The sequence below is a fragment of the Antennarius striatus genome, chromosome 18, assembly GCF_040054535.1.
Source record: "Antennarius striatus isolate MH-2024 chromosome 18, ASM4005453v1, whole genome shotgun sequence".
Lineage (NCBI taxonomy): Eukaryota > Metazoa > Chordata > Actinopteri > Lophiiformes > Antennariidae > Antennarius > Antennarius striatus.
Genome location: NC_090793.1, coordinates 18,106,760 through 18,126,555, shown reverse-complemented (window position 1 = coordinate 18,126,555; position 19,796 = coordinate 18,106,760). Strand labels below are relative to the sequence as shown.

General features: G+C 42.8%; 1 protein-coding gene across 10 annotated transcripts in view; it reads right to left on the bottom strand.

Annotated features, from left to right (window-relative positions):
• The window catches only part of ctnnd2b (catenin (cadherin-associated protein), delta 2b), a 119,744-nt gene that overhangs the window by 71,170 nt on the left and 28,778 nt on the right, over positions 1-19,796 (bottom strand). For 9 of the 10 annotated variants that reach the window (XM_068341162.1, XM_068341164.1, XM_068341166.1 and 6 more), the window contains exon 3: positions 6,040-6,152. In XM_068341162.1, the coding sequence (XP_068197263.1) occupies positions 6,040-6,152 (113 nt within the window). Of the gene's footprint in view, positions 1-6,039; positions 6,153-10,032; positions 10,165-19,796 lie in introns of those variants that run through there. The other variant, XM_068341170.1, reaches the window with a different exon arrangement.

Genomic DNA, 19,796 nt, shown 5'->3' with positions numbered 1-19,796 from the left:
TCACATCTACAGAGAATTCAATTGTAGCTTAATGCCTGCAGATTTATGTCACCATAAAAATGATGTCAACTTAGATAGCAGCTAGAAAATACATCCTAAATGACTCAGAGGGCAGGCTCATCTGACTGATTGATTTTGCACAACCTGCAAAATCAAGTCAAGATGGTAAAACTGGATATTATGACATGTTATGAACAACACCGAATGATACCTACAGTATATGTCATATGTGGTATACACATGGTGCACCAGGTGTTTAAAGCTGAAGTCTATATTATTTGTTGCAGCGCTCTGGTTCAACATTTCAAATGTATAAATCAGACTAGGTGCTAAACCAATGGCAGGTGAGTTAGTTTCAAGTAACGCTGCTTCTACAAACACTTGAACAACTAATAAATCAAAGTATTACACAAATCATTATGCATTTTTATTGCTTCTCCAAAATAGGATTGTTTTTCCCCTGTGTCTGTGTCTGAATTTCATCAATGGTTTTATTTCTTATTAGCTTTATGCAAAAATGTCTGGATGGAAAAAATAGGCTCAGAAAAAATTCTGAAAACTTTGGTGTGCATCTGCATAACGAGAGTTTTGAATGCTTTCTCTTCAAACTTTTGGTGTTTCTCTGGAAATGATCTGTAGATTTTGATGAAGGAAGCCTGACTCACAAGAAGTAAGCACTGTGATCTACAAGATTTAAATAATTGTTCCTATAATGTCTTCTTCTGCTAAGAATATTTATAGCTACAGAAATACTGTAGTCAACAATGGCCCTATTTGACATATCGTTGAATGATTTAGAAATTCCTCCTAATGGATGTGGCAGATTATGATGCTCTTACAAAAGGAAATTATTTTTGGCCCCGGCAGAGGTATGAGATGGTGTTAAAAACAAAAAATGAATGCTCTCATAGGACGGGTAGACAGGACCCAGGTGCAGAATAGGGGCAGGTGTGTAGAAACCAACTGAAGCATAGCAGACAGGGTAGCAGACTCTTGTAGTTCCCCTTACATCTACCTGAACATGCAGTGATCCCTGACTCTGACCAGGTATCTCTGCAACCTCTCTGCATAACCTTAACTGAAATTTAACATGAACGGAAAGCGTCAGAAAATTTAGCAGACAATGTAAAGTCTGAAAGCAGTATAGGGTAGAAGGTTTGATTTAGGATTAAGTTCTCATGTCTGTCAGTTCTTAAAAATACATTAAATGGGAAATGAAAAGATTTCCCTGGAAACCTGATACACATTTAACATAGATCTATAATGTTTTTTTTAGATTGACTGTAATCTTTTTCTTTCAAATAACTATTTAGAATCTCTTGAAATATGTCTATATTTAATAAGAACATGTAATAACATGTAATAGTTCTCGGTAAACTGACACCCATCTGCAAACATTTCCGTTGTTGGATGTGTGCTGCTCAGAAGCAGGGTCTCAGCTGGCAGCTGACAGCCTGACAGCTTCTGGGTGATGGTTTCTTGCTGGATCTCTTGATGGTTCGCATGTTCCCACCAGACGAAAAGCAGTGGGTTTTCACCGAGTGTTGCATTTATAGCCACAGCTTACTCACACACACACACACACACACACACACACACACACACACACACACACACACACACACACACACACACACACACACACACACACACACACACACACACACACACACACACATACACATATGCACTGTTCAGTGGCCAGACATCACGGAGCGTCACAACTGTTTATTGGACAAATGTCCAAAATATTCAGAGCCAAGAGAGGCAGTCATTGGAGGTGGCCATTCTTCTTCCACCAAAGCTCAGATATCTTTGTCCACTGATTTCCATGTCAGAGATCATCAACCCAGAATCCACTGATCACTTCAGGATTGGTTTGAAAATAAATCCAAAATAACAATTTTAATATACCCTCTCACAAAATCAATGACAACACTTCAATGTACCGCTCGTGTTCATAAACTTGGAATCCGAAGTAAAACAAAAGAATAATCAAAGACATGTTACAAAAATATTTAAAAAGTAAAAGAAATTTAAAATAACAACAGTCTATAGAATTTGGTGATGGTGAAGTCAAGGAGGAGAGGAGGCAGGAATTAAGATAAGAGAAAAGCATCTGCTGCCTCCACTCAGCGATAGCTGACTGCTCAGAAATAATACGTCTCATCTATTCAGTTTTATCTTTGTACACCAGTGAAACAAAATGTTACAAACATTACATGCATTGAGCTATAGATTTCACTGACCATGACTTAAACTGACATAGCCACCAAAGAGACTTAGAGAGAGTGATAAATGTCACCTAGTATTTATTCTGTGGCAAATATTGACACATGCAAACACAGTAGTAAACCAGGTAATTCACCATTTTTTTTTTTTTTCTACTTCTTATAAAATCTAAGTCAGGATAAATTCCAATGTCCTTTGTAACATTTGAAGTGGAAGGATCCTTTAACAACAAAGCAGCATATGCCATCCTCTTCTCTGAGAAGACAGAAACATTGTCTCGGTTTGACTGATGGAGCCAAACACACTCACACGCACACACATGCACACACACGCGCGCGCGTGCGCACACACACACACACACACACACGGTGGATTTGAGCTTTTTGAAGTGCCAAAGCTGCAACATATGCTGTGGCAGACACGGTGACCTGTGGTGACTGATTAAAACTGGAAACAAAGCAGAGCTGAAGAGCTCATTAGCACCTCTGAAACTCTTTATCTTGCATAAAACAAAACGAGCCAGATTCCTGAGCTGCAACGTAAAAAAAAGAGCAAAAAAACAAAAAAACAAAAAAGCTTCAAGCAGAGAAGTTTGTCCTTTGGGTTTTGAAAAAGTTGTGCATTAAAACATTCCTCACACATACAGATCCATAAAAAGGATGGAAAACACTGTAGTATCCATGCCAGTGCATTAGCTAATCAACTCCACAGTCATGAGCAAATCTACATTGGGGTAAACCTAACAGAATCTGTCCAAAGTGCTCTTGCATGTGCACGCAAGGCAGGAATTGTAATAGATGTAATAAATACACTAAGTTGGGTTGTGACATTTCGCCTTCACTGTGCCTTTTTCAAATATCTACACACTGGAGCCCATTTCCAAATGCTTGCTTTTCTCAAACCTTGGAGGGAAACATTATTCTCATGTAAATGAATTCTGAAACACAACAAAACGTTATTGTGTTTTGGTGAAACGTTAGACGTGCAAATGGCTCCTTAGCAATAATTCATAACTTTTCTGTGGTTTCACCTGCCTGTCTGATGACAGATTTTCTCATCCCCTATTGTTTTCTTAGACTTTCCTATCTAGTGCAGGCATCACCTAGAATGTATTAAAAGCCCACACAGCCAATGTATTGTCCCTGATCATAACAGCATATTATAGCTGCCTCAGTCTGTGCATCTTTGGTCTTTCTGAGAAAACAAAGTAGTTCGTTCATTGGGAAAGCTGGTATGTAGTGGAGTTTTCATTCATTCATTCATTTTCTTGAAGAAATGATCAATAATCTTCAAGCATTTCACCTTTTTGTGCGTTTAATTTGAGTTATTTTGGACTTGGCCTGCTCCCTATATTTCTAGTTTGCTTTAATCTCCTTTAATATGTTTTAAAAAGAAATCTAACTGTAACATCATTTTTAGTGTCTCCATCTGGAGAATAAAAATCCCTATTTCTCTATAAACTGTTGAGTTAAAGCTATAAATATAGTTCATTTATCTCTGAGGCAAATGAACAGTAAATTACGTCCTTTAGTCACTGCAAGCATCCAAACTATTGCCTTAGTGGACTTGTGTAATCCTTCCAAGACATTTGTCCATTTGGTAATTGCCTCCAAATCAAACAAAGTGGAGGCTATAAAGGGCAAGGGAGGACAGTGTAATCTACACGAGCCTCTGCTACTCCCTAAACAATAAAATCATGTCACTGAGTAAAAAAAATGGCTGTCTTCAGTCCATCAGAGCGTAGCTGGAAAACAAAATAGAAGACTAGTTTGTTTTTCCTTGTTGCTGTTTGGACTCCACACCTCTTCCATCTCCCAAGTCACAGTTGTAAATGGGAGTATGCGTGCATCATTTCATTAGTCCAGTGAATGAATCGGTTTTAGACCTTCGCTCTGCTTGTTGTTTGTCCACCTCTCAAACTGAAATGAGAAATTCAATGCCGCACAATGACTAATTAGTTGGCGATGGACGGATCCCCCCCCGCTCGCTTAACGGAATCAAAGAGGAGGAAAGATGATGGATTGAGTGAGTGCTGTTGTTTTAGCAGAAACAGAGACCAGAGTGGAGACTTCAATGGCGTGACATTGGCCTGAGACAGGCTACATGACTCGTGAGTCCTGTGTTCACTTTTCACACTGGGAATGATGCTGGGTCCAATCGCAGTGTGAACCAGAATGACTCTGTCATTCCGCTCCAGTTCATTTTCTATCCCCTCATCACAGAAAGAAGTCCCCCCCGAAGCGGATGCTTCTGACGGCTGCAAATTGCTTCATTCTTTGCAGAGCAAGATTGCTATTTTTAATGGATAATGTTTGCATCATTAAACATTTAAATTACTTAAATGATAAAAATCAGATACTTTCTTCAAAAGTGGATTTTTGTTCTGAAAGGGCGAAAGACATTTACTAAGACTTGTAGATTTTTAATCATTATACTTGAGCTCAAAGTCGAACGAAGTGTCCATTATTTAGAAGACAAACGACTGATCATAAAGCAGGAATACATTCACATGAAATTCAGATGACCTCTAATAGAATTCAATGTGTCCAGGTCCCCACAGAGCTTCGGTCTTTAAACCTTTACAAAGCCCTAACCAGGCCAGAAATCTGGGGGTAATGATGGACTCAGACCTGAATTTTGAGAAACACAGTAAATCGATCACTATTATCACCTGAAGAACATCTCACAGATAAAAAATCTGATGTTTCAGCAAGATCTGGACAAACTAGTCAATGCATTCATCTTCAGTCGGGTTGATTATTGTAACACATCTTTACTGATCTACCTGAAAAATCAGTTAGACTCCTGCAGCTCATTCAGAACTCTGCTGCTCGAGTTCTCACAAAGACCAGAAAAATGGACCGCATCAGTCCGGTTCTGACTGGCTGCCTGCCTGTCAAAGGATAGAATTTTTAGTTCTGTTGCTAGACTATAAAGCTATGAATGGTTTAGGACCAAAATACATCAGTGAGTTCCTGACCCAGTATGAACCCACCAAACTCCTCAGGTCATGTGGATCTGGTCTTTTATAGTTCCTGGAGTCGGAGCCAGACATAGAGAAGCTTCTATGATCCACATGTCTGGAAAAAAAAACGCTTTTTAAGCCGGCTTCCTCATGGTGTGCTGTACCAGAATACTTATTTTGCGATGTGCATCAAGTGATCTCCTGTTTTCTGTGCCTCTGTTCATTGTTTCTCCAGTTTTGAGTACGCTACTGAATATTTGTTACTTTGTAAGTAATTCCCTTTTGAGGTGATTTAGTGTTAATTTGTTACTTTGACCCTCATGGTGGTTTTATGTTATTACTTTATGTACCAGTATTTTTCCTGGAAGGTTATTTTCTGTTTGAACTTTGTTAATAAATATACGTTTATCTTTAATTCTACATCTGAGTCTCTCTGCATCTCTCCCTAAGAGAGTCAGGCTGAAAGGACTTCATTCCCAACAGTACAAACAGAGTGAAAACACTAGCAAGTTGCTGACTAACACTAACATTAGTGCACATTTCAGTAGTATCTACAAGAAAAAGTACAACAACAAAAAAACTGCTGGTCACTGGGAGATCAGAATAAAATCTCTCTTTCAACGAACGGTTGTGAAGATTAAAGGTAATTTTGGATAGAGATCAAGCGACACAATGCGACCAGCTGTAAGGCTGGTCACCACCAAGAGCACACCTGAAACACACACACACGTTGAGTAAACAGGAGGATCTGACAGGTGTGAGACGCACACACACACACACACACACACACACACACACACACACACACACACACACACACACACACACACACACACACACACCTGATGCTAGTCATGCTTCCAGTCTCAGAGCCGAGCTTGCATCTCTCCAGCTGACTGGCAACAATCTGCCGTTCGGCTTCCAACTCCCTGGTCAGACGTTCAAACTGCAGCTCCTGGAGAGAGGGGGAGACAGAGAGAGAGTCAGAACAGTCTGTCTGGTTATTGACTTCCTCATTTACTGCTATCCTGAGCATTATCTTGGCTCTTTTCTCTATCACATTGGCGACAGCTGCGAGTCTGTGGTGGAGGAAACCAGATATCTGCCAGTTTCACAGCGCTCAATGAACAGAACTTGATAGTTCATGAACCCATGATGCCAAAACATTGCCAACACAAATTTGTTATTCTGGAAACTAATTAAATAAACCAAAATTTGTCATTTCATGACAAAGTTGTAGTTTAATTCTTGCCTGACAAATCCTGTCTTTACTCTGACCGTATGGACCTGGTTCCGATTGATGCTGATGGATAATATAACAGGAGGATCAGAGGAGGTTTTCAGTCATATCCCAATGTAACCTCAAATCATAATGAATTCTTTACACTGTCACACAAGTGATAGAGAAAGCTGACTCAGAAAACATTATTATTGATGCATGTGGCATATAGTATTCATCTTTATTATCACTTCATTCCGCCACACTGTTCTGATGCCTTCATCTCTTTGGTGGACATTTGTTCTTGAAGTTTCATAAAACATGACACAATAAAATAGTCACGTTTCATGCAGTTCATCTTATCCAAGTTACATTATTTTACTGTTTATTTCTGGATTGCTTCCACACATTTATGTTCATGGACACATTGGAAATACACAATGGCCTGATAATCCACTGAATTACATTTCAATTCATGATGCATGCTAACTTGCTCATACAATTGATCTCAGCCTGATTAATCAAAACCTTTTAATTGACCAAACTGTCGTAAATGTCTTGTTTCGACTCATTGATTCCAGTTGGTCTGGATTAAAATTCTGGTCACGAGTCTGGATTCTGTTGCTGAGTTATGGTTTTGAATAAAATGTCAGCACTTCATTACCATTTGTGCACTAAGTTTTCACAATTAGGACAAACATTGTTGAATTATAAATGAAGGTCTGATCTTTTTCTTTGTCCACAAAATTTGCATTCAGGTTTTTCTGTTGTTCAAGTGGGAAACTTTGTCAAGTCTAGAAAAATTTATAGAGTAGATTCTGATTTTTTTTTAAAAAGGTTGAGATGCAGTAGACCATACATATTTTCTATGTAAATGGTAATTTACATAAAGAGGGTCTTGCATAAGACTTTTTGTGGGTAAATACCTACATTTGTGGTAGTTGCACTGAATTCATTTGATCTTCTTTTGCTTCTTGGTTTAAAAAAGCATAAACTGTGAGTCAAATTGTCAGATGGTCTAATGGACTGATTGTTACATCACGTTATAACCCAGATGGTTGCAGCAGATAACTGGATTTGAAATTATTGTTCCCACCCTTTGTCTGGTCGGGTCGGCTTCTTTCTTTTTGGGTGAAGATTTAAGCCTCTTTCAGACAGGCTTTGCACATCAGCGCCAAAACAAATCCCCTTCTCTGTGACCCCTTCGGTTTGTTCTAGATCAACCCCAAGTGTGGAAACTTGGGTGTGTGCATTCACAGTGTATGCCAACATTTTTGCAACGTTAAAAAAGGTGAGCACAAATCGAACATATTTCACTGTCTCCAGTGTTTATTGGTCACCTTCTATGATTGTTCAATGAATAAGAGAATTGTTTCTGCATTTTGAGGTCCCACCATCTTGAATAAGTCAAATCTTGAAGACAAAATCATTATTTTTTATAATATTAAAAAGAATTCATTCTTTTTAATATTATGAAATTCCAAGAATTCTTATTCTTCAAAAACTGAAAGGCGAACTATACATACAAGAAAGATTTCAGATCAGTCATACTTTAAAATGAACCAACAACTGACTATTTGTAGCTACAGGTGCAATTAACAAAGTGTGCACAAATATAGATATATAGATGGATAGATAGATGGATGGGTTCTCTAGCTTCCTCCCACCTCCAGACACGTGTAGCCTGGCTGAATTGATCACATCAAATTGTCAATAAGTGTGTGTGTGGTGAGCGTGAGCGGTTGTTTGTCTTTCATGTGACCCTCGTCGACAAGAAAATGGATGGAAATAATCAGACGGAACTGTCAAATGTTTCAAATGAGTGTTTACACACCAGAGCGCCGGTGCTAAAATTTGAACCTCATGAAAAGTCTGTGGCAGCATGTGGTGTTCTGGGAAAAATAAATGGAATTATAATAAATCATGTCATGGTAGGTTATAGAGTCCATCACTGTGCTGTCACTCTGTTAACGGGAATAAGACATAGGATATAGTATATGTGAATGACAAATGGTTAACAGCTACTCTTAACAGCTACCTGGTTTCCGTCCAAATGAAGCTTCAAACATTCAGAAAGCAACACCATTAAAAGTCAGACTGCAGTATTTGGAAGATCCGCGCCAGACAAACACCTTAACTGCAGATTCAACGTCGAAAATTGACCTTGGAGTCAGACATTTCCTCATTTGCAGAGCATGCACAATGTGTGTTTAATGTTTTCCATTGCTGATGAACAGTAGAACGCTGGTCCACGGGAACTTTAACACTGGTGACACCTGAGGCGACTACAGGCATTCCACAATCACGAAACAATTTGATCATAGTGAATCAATAACGTTCCAAACTTCACTAATCAAATTGATAATTTCTCTGTAATCGTGTATCCTATTCCTGTGGTAAATGGATGCACACACAAGGGCACATGCATGTATAGAACTGTGTCTTCCATACTAATGAGCACATGCACCATGCATTTGTATGGATTGTGCAAGCTGTGAGCACCGGCTTGTGTATATTGATCTGACGGAGTTGCCGCACAGCGTATAGATTCTGTTGTGAAATGCTCCATATGAGATCTGCTGCAAAGTGGAAAACGTTGTGAATGCAGACCAGTCTGTTGATGTTAACATGCTGTACTGTGCACACACACACACACACACACACACACACACACACACACACACACACACACACACACACACACACACACATCAACACACCAAAACACTGCTGTGAAATCTCTCAAGTGTGAACAAAAGAAAAAAACAGCAACATGCAGACTCTTTCCTGTATCAACTTGATGATACATGCATGTGTTTACTCTTCCTCTGCAGGAGAAAATATGGTTGCTTGACAGAAATAGAGGTAAAAAAAAATAAAACACCTGGATGCATCCGTTGGTTGGAAATACTGAGCTGATGAAAAATCGGTTTTAAAATGGTCACAAATTAATAAAACTGGGTTTTTTTAGCCACCTACGAGATGATGCATCCATGATCTCATCGTTCAAGATACTCCTAGAAAGCTGCAAGGAATTCCATTGAAGAGAGTTTAAGAAGCTCTTTATCAAACTGTATCTCAAGCACCGCTACATGCAGGAAAAAATTAATATTTTCCTCCCACACGATCAAACCTTTCAGAGTCAAATCAATACAAAGACCTTCATCAGCTGATATGAAGAAACCGAGGGGAGAAAAAAAAACAACCTACTTCAAAGAAACATTTCCTGAACAGATGAGGGGGAGAAAAAGATGAAACACGTCTGTCTTTTCTTTGTGTGCTTGTTTGGCAGTCCTACCGCTGAAAGCGCAGAAAGCCTGAGCCAGATAACTAACTAGCTCGATGGCGAGCCGTGAGAATTTTAGATAGAAGGCTTCTTGAAAACACCCAAACAAAAGCAAGTGCCTCCCCCCACCACCACCACCACCACCACCACTACCACCACTACCCCTCCTGCCCCTCACATCTCTGCTCCCTCCAATTCAGGGCTGACAAGCAGACACCTGTTACTGCAGAGGAAGAGAGAAGCCGTGATGGAATGTATTTCTGAAAAAGAGACGACTGAAAAGATGGAAAAGAAGCACAAAAAAAAAAGTTAAAGCAGGAGCTCAAATACCTTCACGTGGACCATACTTCACAGAAAAACTATAAGACACAGTATCCTGCTTTTTCTCTGACCCCGTCTGGACAAAAAGCAACAGCGGTGCTCCATGTCCCTCCTCCAAACACTCCACAGAGTAAAACATACCGAGGGATAGAGAGACAGGCAGAGAAAGGAGAGAGAGAGAGTCACTTGAGCACCCAGTCTCTCTCTCTCTCTCTCCTCAGGGGCATTGAAACACAGACACACACACACAGTGTTCATTGAGGCACAAAGGTCCCCATGGCAACAGAGCATTTAGAAGCCCCGTGGCATTATTTATGCAACGTTGCATCACAATAGACCCTCCCACCGACTGACCCTGCCAAAAAAAAAAAAGCCGGCCTCTCGCCACTCACTCCATCTCCCTCACTATGTCTCTCCATCGCGCTCTCTCTCTCTTTCTGACCAGACCATCTGCAAACACATACATGCACATACATACACACGCATTCACACACCTACACACCCTTTTTTCATAAAATTCTAGAGAAAGAAATAGGACCCAGTGAGTATGTGGGGGGGGAAAAAGCAAATTACTGGAATAAATTCAAGCAGACGCATGAACATACACTTTGTCTATACACACAAGTCTTTTTTGTTTTGTTCATAGTGTGTTCTTTCCACAAATTCTTGGCCTGAAACCACGTCACAGTTTTAAAATTCCACTACAGTCTCTACATACAAGAGCCTATTTGACCCCGTGCCATAAGGGTCAGAGAAGCATTTATAGTGGTTCAGAATGAAATCAGTTCAGCTCATTGGAATTCACCTGTGGATGAAGTGCTCTGTGTGGAGTTCAGGCTTCGGTAACAGTGACACACAAATTTAAAACGCTGACCAGAGCAAAATGTCAAAATATGGGAAATCAAGTTTGTTCTTTTGCTGTGTCACTTTCACATTTAGTGTGATCGAGTAAATTCTGCAGATTAGGATCTGTTCTGTTAACGAAGAGTGAATCTTACTGGTAAAATGAAAAAAAGATAACACAAGTTGCCAGGATGTCACCTAGGCTGTCAAGCTATGGTGGCTTACTAATGAGTACCTCAAGAGCTCCTTTGAAATATTTAAAATTAAACATGCAAATGATCATCTCTTACCCAGATGCAATCTGACTCCAAAATTGAACCCATGGCTCCAGAAAAGGCCACAGTCACATCCAAGTAGTCCAGAAACGTCTGCAGCTCTTGATGCAGTCGCCTTTTCCTTGTTTTTAATCTGTTCTAAACTCCACAATCTCAACCAATCGTGACAACAACATCATACAAGCTGTACATGCAAAGTGCCAGCCTTCGGTCATTTCTTTATTCAAATTCAGATCGGCTCAGTTTACATGAGTGTTTGTCTGCAGGTTGACAAAACCGGTTTAATCACAAAGACATAAAGGACATACTGTAGATCCCATGTTCAGATAAAAGTGTGAGGATTAGATTGAATAGTTTAGCTAATCTGTACATTTCGTATTTATTAAAGCGATGCAGGCTTTGCACAAAAAAGTCAGTTCCTCTGTTAATAACTATGGTTGTAAAATGATTTGTGGGCATTTCCCAGAAAGTGTCATCCCAAATGATTATAATATTCAAACTTTTAAAAATTTGTATTAAACATGTGCAAAACCATAGCCCAAGTGTCCAAAATGCAATTTATTGTGTATTAAATGCTCATCTGCAGTTCTCTGTTGTCAAATACTATTTTTAAAATAAGGATAGACTTTTGTAGTAATAATGTGTTTATTACATGAAATGATCTGTGCAAATTAGTAAGTCAGGAAGTCTTTGGTGTCAAATGATCATGATGTTTAGACTATTCAGGAGATTAAAAGGCTGATTAGCAGCTTAATGTCCACTCTAGTGTTAGATAAGATTCAAATTTATACACAGAATTATTAGACAGTTGGCCCGATGCCTATCAACATTACTGCCCATTGTTTTTGTGGCTTACGCTCTACTGGGAAGGCTTTTGCCTTCCAGACTGACCTTTTTACTATAGAACTACATTATATTGTCAGAAACCACGACCAGCAGGCCAGTCCATACCCGAATGTCAATAATCAGGATTTTATGTTTGATTTTGAAATCAATAAGTGTTTTATTTTAAAGTCTTCTTATTTCAGGTGCTCACTTCCTTCTCTTGTGGATTTCATGTCAGAGTGGTTGTCTGCCCCGCCCTGCTTGCTTCCACCTGTTCCCCTTCACGTTGTGTCTATAAAACCTACATCTCCCTTTGTCCTGTGCACTGCTTCCAAGCCAAGTCAGATTTGAAAAATCAGTCGTACGGACAAAAAGGCAAAAAAACCAACCTGAAAATCACTCTGAAGAGGAAAAAAAACAAAAGACTTGGAGAACTAGAGAGAACATAGATGCAAACGAACATAAAACATAAAACCGTTGAACCTTCAAAGCAAACCAGCGATGAAACACAAAGCCTGACTTGGCGTTGGTAGTCTGACACGTGGGCCAGGACAAAGCAGCACAGGACAAAGCGAGATGCAGACTATATAGACACAAGAAGAAAGAAATCCACTTTAATACATAAAGCAAGAGGGAACAGCTGGAAACATTCAGGTGGAAGCACACAAAAGAAGCAAACAAGTCACATTTTTGTTATTGCCGCCCTTGCCTGTCCTCTATCCATGAAGTTAGTGCGTACTTGCACAATTGAGCACAGAATGATTATCAGCAGTTTCTCTGCACATCGGTAGGACAGCTACAAAACAACAACACCAGTGGTCCAACAACAGCATGTTCTGTGTTTATGAGAGAGAGAAAAAAGTGATGAAAACTCATTTCAACCATAATTTTAATTTACAAAAAGATGTGCCAACTGCTGTGAAGATGAAAAGTTCATAGAATATTCTGAAGGCGTGAACCAAACTCCTCCAAACAAGACCTCCTTTATGCACTTATTAACAACTGGGACCATGAATTCTGACATGATGTCCTCCAACAAAAATGAAAATCACTGAACTCACAGGGCAATATCAGATTAAAGTTTGTGCAGGCAAATTTTTAAGTCATCATAAGTCATTGAACAATTGAGAAGGACAACAATGAACAATGAATAAGGATTCAGGGTTTTTCTGAGTCTATTAGTGGAGGCAGAGGAAAGACAGATACAGAGTTATTGTATAGCCGCTACCATTCAGGAACGAAAATCCCATTAAAATAATTAGTTACAAAAAAAAAAAAGTTAAATAAATGGCTGCAGGACAGTGGTGGACTGCATGGGGAGCGAAGCCGCATTCTGTGTGTGTTTGTGCTGAACCTGGAGCCAAACAGCCCTTTTTCTCCAGCAAAAAGTAGCCTAATTGTGCCCCATGGTGACTGCCTGGCATTAAGTTTTTATAGAAGGAGGTCCGTTCAATGAGAAAATGTCACAGTAGCTCCACGGCTGAGACCACTGTGGTCTGGAGCTATTGTTTAAGGCTGGAAAATTACACTGTACATCCAGTGGGTACCAAAGTTGTCCCAGAGGCAAAGGGAAACAACAAGAAACAACAAGGTGATATAAAAATGTTTACCTGGGGAGAAGAGCGAGAGAAGTGAAATGAGATAAAGGAGAAGATTTCAGCTGAGCTAGGGGAGAGACGGATTCAGGAAGATTGTAGCGCTCACTGCGTGGCAAAACTGCTTAAACGTTCATCCGAAACTTGTTTTCGGATAACTGGGGCTGTAGGTGCGAGATTCGATTCATCTCCTCACCGCGGTTTCTAACCGACTGTGCAGAGGCAGGTTTAAAATACAGAGTTGGGGATGTGATTTCGAAACGGTTAAATATTCAGCTTGTTGAGCTGCAAAACTGATCACCCAATATTGAGTTAGTTGGAAGCACAGAGAGAAAGAAAACCTCAGCGATGTTAGAAGTCAATACATGAGGTAAACATCTAAAGGGTAAGAGCTCTCTGGTGGGTTCTTGACATTGGTGCTTTAAGCGCATTGAAACACCTTGTGACCCTGATATTTTTGTCTCTGTTTATTGCCTGCTGCTGGGAGGATTGCTGATCGACGTTCTACCCTTTATAAAAAAAAGATGTCTGCAGGTACTGATTGAGTTTTCTGTGCAATAAAACTTGCTTCTCTCATTAGACTGATTGAATAAGAAGTTCAAGTAAAAAGAAGTCAAAAGGACCACAAATTTCCCTTTTCACGCTGCCAAAGGCCATTCCGATTCAAGAGTCCAAAAGTATTGATTCATCTGATTCAAAGAAGAAGAGAAATTGGCCAAAATTGGTTCACAACTTGAGGACACGCATGGGATCTCTGGCAACACTTCTGAGGACAAGATCAAAAACCATCTGAAAGGGAAGGAAGTGATCTTGTTGGGTTATTTTTACATGTTTAAAAAAACAATCACAGACTTAGATGTGGTTCGGTTACAGCCACGCCTTCATCATGTCTGTGGAATACCGGCATGCTGTTGAGATATGCAGACATTTGTCCATCCATCCATCCATTCTCTTCCGCTTATCCGGGGTCGGGTCGCGGGGGCAGCAGCTTAAGCAGGGAAGCCCAGACTTCCCTCTCCCTAGCCACTTCATCCAGCTCCTCCGGGAGAATCCCAAGGCGTTCCCTGGCCAGCCGGGAGACATAGTCTCTCCAGCGTGTCCTGGGTCGTCCCCGGGGCCTCCTCCCGGTAGGACGTGCCCGGAACACCTCACCAGGGAGGCGTCCAGGAGGCATCCTAACCAGATGCCCGAGCCACCTCATCTGGCTCCTCTCGATGCGGAGGAGCAGCGGCTCGACTCTGAGTCCCTCCCGGATGGCCGAACTCCTCACCCTATCTCTAAGGGAGAGTCCGGACACCCTACGGAGGAAACTCATTTCGGCCGCTTGTATCCGGGATCTCGTTCTTTCGGTCACGACCCATAGCTCGTGACCATAGGTGAGGGTAGGAACGTAGATCGACCGGTAAATCGAGAGCTTTGCCTTTCGGCTCAGCTCCTTCTTCACCACGACAGACCGATACAGAGTCCGCATCACTGCAGACGCTGCACCGATCCGCCTGTCGATCTCCCGTTCCATTGTACCCTCACTCGTGAACGAGACCCCAAGATACTTGAACTCCTCCACTTGGGGCAGGATCTCATCCCCAACCTGGAGAGGGCACTCCACCCTTTTCCGACTGAGGACCATGGTCTCAGATTTGGAGGTGCTGATTCTCATCCCAACCGCTTCACACTCGGCTGCGAACCGTTCCAGTGAGAGTTGGAGATCACGGCTTGATGAAGCCAACAGCACCACGTCGTCTGCAAAAAGCAGAGACGCGATACTGAGGCCACCAAACCGAACACCCTCAACGCCTTGGCTGCGCCTAGAAATTCTGTCCATAAAAGTTATGAACAGAATCGGTGACAAAGGGCAGCCTTGGCGGAGTCCAACCCTCACTGGAAACGAATCCGACTTACTGCCGGCAACGCGGACCAAACTCTGACATTGGTCGTACAGGGACCGAACAGCCCTTATCAAGGGGTCCGGTACCCCATACTCCCGAAGCACCCCCCACAGAACCCCCCGAGGAACACGGTCGAACGCCTTCTCCAAGTCCACAAAACACATGTAGACTGGTTGGGCGAACTCCCATGCCCCCTCAAGGACCCTGCGGAGGGTGTAGAGCTGGTCCACTGTTCCACGGCCAGGACGAAAACCACACTGCTCCTCCTGAATCCGAGATTCGACTTCCCGACGGACCCTCCTCTCCAGAACCCCTGAATAGACCTTACCAGGGAGGCTGAGGAGTGTGATGCCCCTGTAGTTGGAGCACACCCTCCTGTCCCCCTTCTTAAAAAGGGGGACCACCACCCCAGTCTGCCAATCCAGAGGCACTGTCCCCGAAGTCCACGCGATGTTGCAGAGGCGTGTCAACCAGGACAGCCGCACAACATCCAGAGCCTTTAGGAACTCCGGGCGGATCTCATCCACCCCCGGGGCCCTGCCGCCGAGGAGCTTTTTAACTACCTCGGCGACCTCAACCCCAGAGATAGGAGAGCCCGCCTCAGAGAACCCAGACTCTGCTTCCTCATGGGAAGGCGTGTCTGCGGGATTGAGGAGGTCTTCGAAGTATTCTCCCCACCGAGTCACAACGTCCCGAGTTGAGGTCAGCAGCTCCCCATCCCCACTATATACAGTGTGGATGCTGCACTGCTTCCCCCTCCCGAGACGCCTGATGGTGGACCAGAATCTCTTCGAAGCCGTCTTGAAGTCGTCCTCCAAGGCCTCACCGAACTCCTCCCACGCCCGGGTTTTTGCCTCAGCAACCACCAAAGCCGCATTCCGCTTGGCCTGCCGGTACCTATCAGCTGCTTCAGGAGTCCCACAGGCCAAAAAGGCCCGATAGGACTCCTTCTTCAGCTTGACGGCATCCCTTACCGCTGATGTCCACCAACGGGTTCTGGGGTTGCCGCCACGACAGGCACCGACCACCTTACGGCCGCAGCTGCGGTCGGCCGCCTCGACAATGGAGGCGCGGAACATGGTCCACTCAGACTCAATGTCCCCCGCCTCCCCCGGAACGTGAGTGAAGTTCTGCCGGAGGTGGGAGTTGAAACTCCTTCTGACAGGGGATTCCGCCAGGCGTTCCCAGCAGACCCTCACAATACGTTTGGGTCTGCCAGGTCGGACCGGCATCTTCCCCCACCATCGGAGCCAACACACCACCAGGTGGTGATCGGTTGACAGCTCCGCCCCTCTCTTCACCCGAGTGTCCAAGACATGCGGCCGCAAGTCCGATGACACGACCACAAAGTCGATCATCGAACTGCGGCCTAGGGTGTCCTGGTGCCAAGTGCACATATGGACACCCTTATGTCTGAACATGGTGTTCGTTATGGACAGTCCGTGACAAGCACAGAAGTCCAACAACTGAACACCGCTCGGGTTCTGATCGGGGGGGCCGTTCCTCCCAATCACACCCTTCCAGGTCTCACTGTCATTGCCCACGTGAGCATTGAAGTCCCCCAGCAGAACGATGGAGTCCCCAGTGGGAGCGCTCTCCAGCACCCCCTCCAAGGACTCCAAAAAGGGTGGATACTCTGAACTGCTGTTTGGTGCATACGCACAAACAACAGTCAGGACCCGGCCCCCCACCCGAAGGCGGAGGGAGGCTACCCTCTCGTCCACCGGGGTGAACCCCAACGTATAGGCACCAAGCCGGGGGGCTATAAGTATACCCACACCTGCTCGGCGTCTCTCACCATGGGCAACTCCAGAGTGGAAGAGAGTCCAACCCCTCTGGAGAGGACTGGTACCAGAGCCCAAACTGTGTGTGGAGGTGAGCCCGACTATATCTAGTCGGAACTTCTCAACCTCACACACCAGCTCAGGCTCCTTCCCTGCCAGAGAGGTGACATTCCACGTCCCAAGAGCCAGCTTCTGTAGCCGGGGATCGGATCGCCAAGGTCCCTGCCTTCGGCCACCGCCCAGCTCACAATGCACCCGACCCCTATGGCCCCTCCCACAGGTGGTGAGCCCATGGGAAGAGGGACCCACGTTGTCCTTTCGGGCTGCGCCCGACCGGGCCCCATGGGTGCAGGCCCGGCCACCAGGCGCTCGCCTTCGAGCCCCACCTCCAGGCCTGGCTCCAGAGGGGGGCCCCGGTGACCCGCATCCGGGCAAGGGAAAACGTGTGTCAGTGTTTTTTGTCATCATATGGGGTCTTTGAGCAGTACTTTGTCTGGTCCCTCACCTAGGACCTGTTTGCCATGGGTGACCCTACCAGGGGCAGAAAGCCCCAGACAACTTAGCTCCTAGGATCATTGGGACACACAAACCCCTCCACCACGATAAGGTGACCACTCAAGGAAGGGTGCAGACTTACAAATGCAGACATTTGTAAAAGTCAATATTTGTGCTTGTTAGAAGTGAATTAACTGTGGAACTAAAGGCAGTAGTAGCAGCACAAACATGACAGATAATTAACTTCATTAAATTAGGTGCATCCAATCAAATGAGATGCGTGTCCCCAGGCTCAGTGCTACACGAAAAAGACCAAGGTTCAACGTGGTTGCTTGGTTTTTAAATAACAAAACTGTAGCTGTGGCTCATTAATGCTGCTCACAAAAAAGGAAATTAACTAAAGCGTTCAGATGATGGAATCAGGAATAAGCTGCTCTGCGGTCAGCAGATACTTCTGACAGTAGACCAACTTGGGAAGTTATAAAATCTTCCAGAAACAGTTGTAAAAACATTTCACAAATCAACATCCTCACCTACAAATGAGAAGCTGGTTTTAGTCGACTGTTCTGTTTCCAATCTGGTTAGAATTTCAGCACATATGATTTAAGCTGTGTGTATCATCAGAATCTAAAGTTAAGGAGAACGATTTTATTGAGTATTTGTCTACCCGCATATAAGGAAAAGCAAAACACACTTTTAAACATGTCTTTTACGAGGATATTTCCCAGCTGATATAACTAAAAATCATAATCAGAGCTGAAATAAGACACGGATTCCTGTTTCCACTCTGGTGCTCTGTCCTCAAATCTTCCAGTGGTTTAAAATAAAAACTTTCTCAAAAGCCAACATGACCTGATAGAGTCGACGGGAATGAGGAAATAACAAAGAATAAACAAAAGACAACTCGTCCAAAACTCCCCCATCCCTTCTAATGCCTTAATATTCTACTTTCTTTCCTCCGACATTCTCATATACATGAGAAGGACAACAAAATAAATATTTGATGCACTTTATAAACATTATGAGGAATAGCTAATTCTGTTTTAAATTTAAGAGAACTATATTTGGTCATTTAATATGGTTGTGGATGCCAAGTAAATCTTAATTAATACTTAATTTAACAAAAGAAGAGAGTAGCGGTGAAGGGAGCCGAAAGGCTGATTGCACAAGTTATTAAAGTGCTGCTCCTAAAACACACAATTAAAGAACCAAAGGAACCATCCAACAATTACAGTCTTCGTATTTATTTTTTATCTTATTTTCAAAGAGCTATTAATTCTGTATTTTACTCCTGTAAGGCATAATGGGCTGTGATATGAGGAAGTGGTGCTTCGAGGCGATTACTTTGATAATAACTGACCAGCTTCCATATAAACCAGTAAAATGTGATCAATTTTGTGTTTGTAGGTGGAGAGAAGAAGTGGAGTTTAATTGGGCTAACAGGTCAGGTTTTCATCTGCTGTGAGCCTTATTAAAACTTACTATGAACAGCTTTCTGTTTGGACTCACACATTTTTAGCTCTGAACCCAACACATCACTTCCTACTACCTCCACCAATTAGAGTGAGACGTTCCACTGAGAACTATAATTCACATTAATTACTATGTGGTTCCACATCCTGTCCAAAAAACTGATTTAACATTTAGAGGATTATTTTTTTATATTTTATTTTTCCATGGTTGTCTAATCTCCGGGTTTTTTGGGTTTTTTTATGTAGTTTTCCCTTGCTCTCTCACCTCTGAATGTATTTTTCATCGAATGCTGCGCCATCTCTTTTCTACCTGATGTGCCGTGTTGCATCATCATTGTGGCTTGTTAAAACATGACAGCAGGACATGAAGGAAGTGAAGGTTGAAGCAGTAACAGAGGGGTTCTCCAGTCATGGAATGAACAAAACAAGAACATGCATTTCTAACTAAGGGAACACAATAAGCTTCTCTGCTGGTTTATCTCTACAACCTCAGGCCTGATTGATGGCACTCATTTCTAAACTACTGAGGGTGATGAGCAGAGGCGTGCTCAGACATTTTGTTTGTACACTGGGGGTACTTACATACGCATTGGTGACA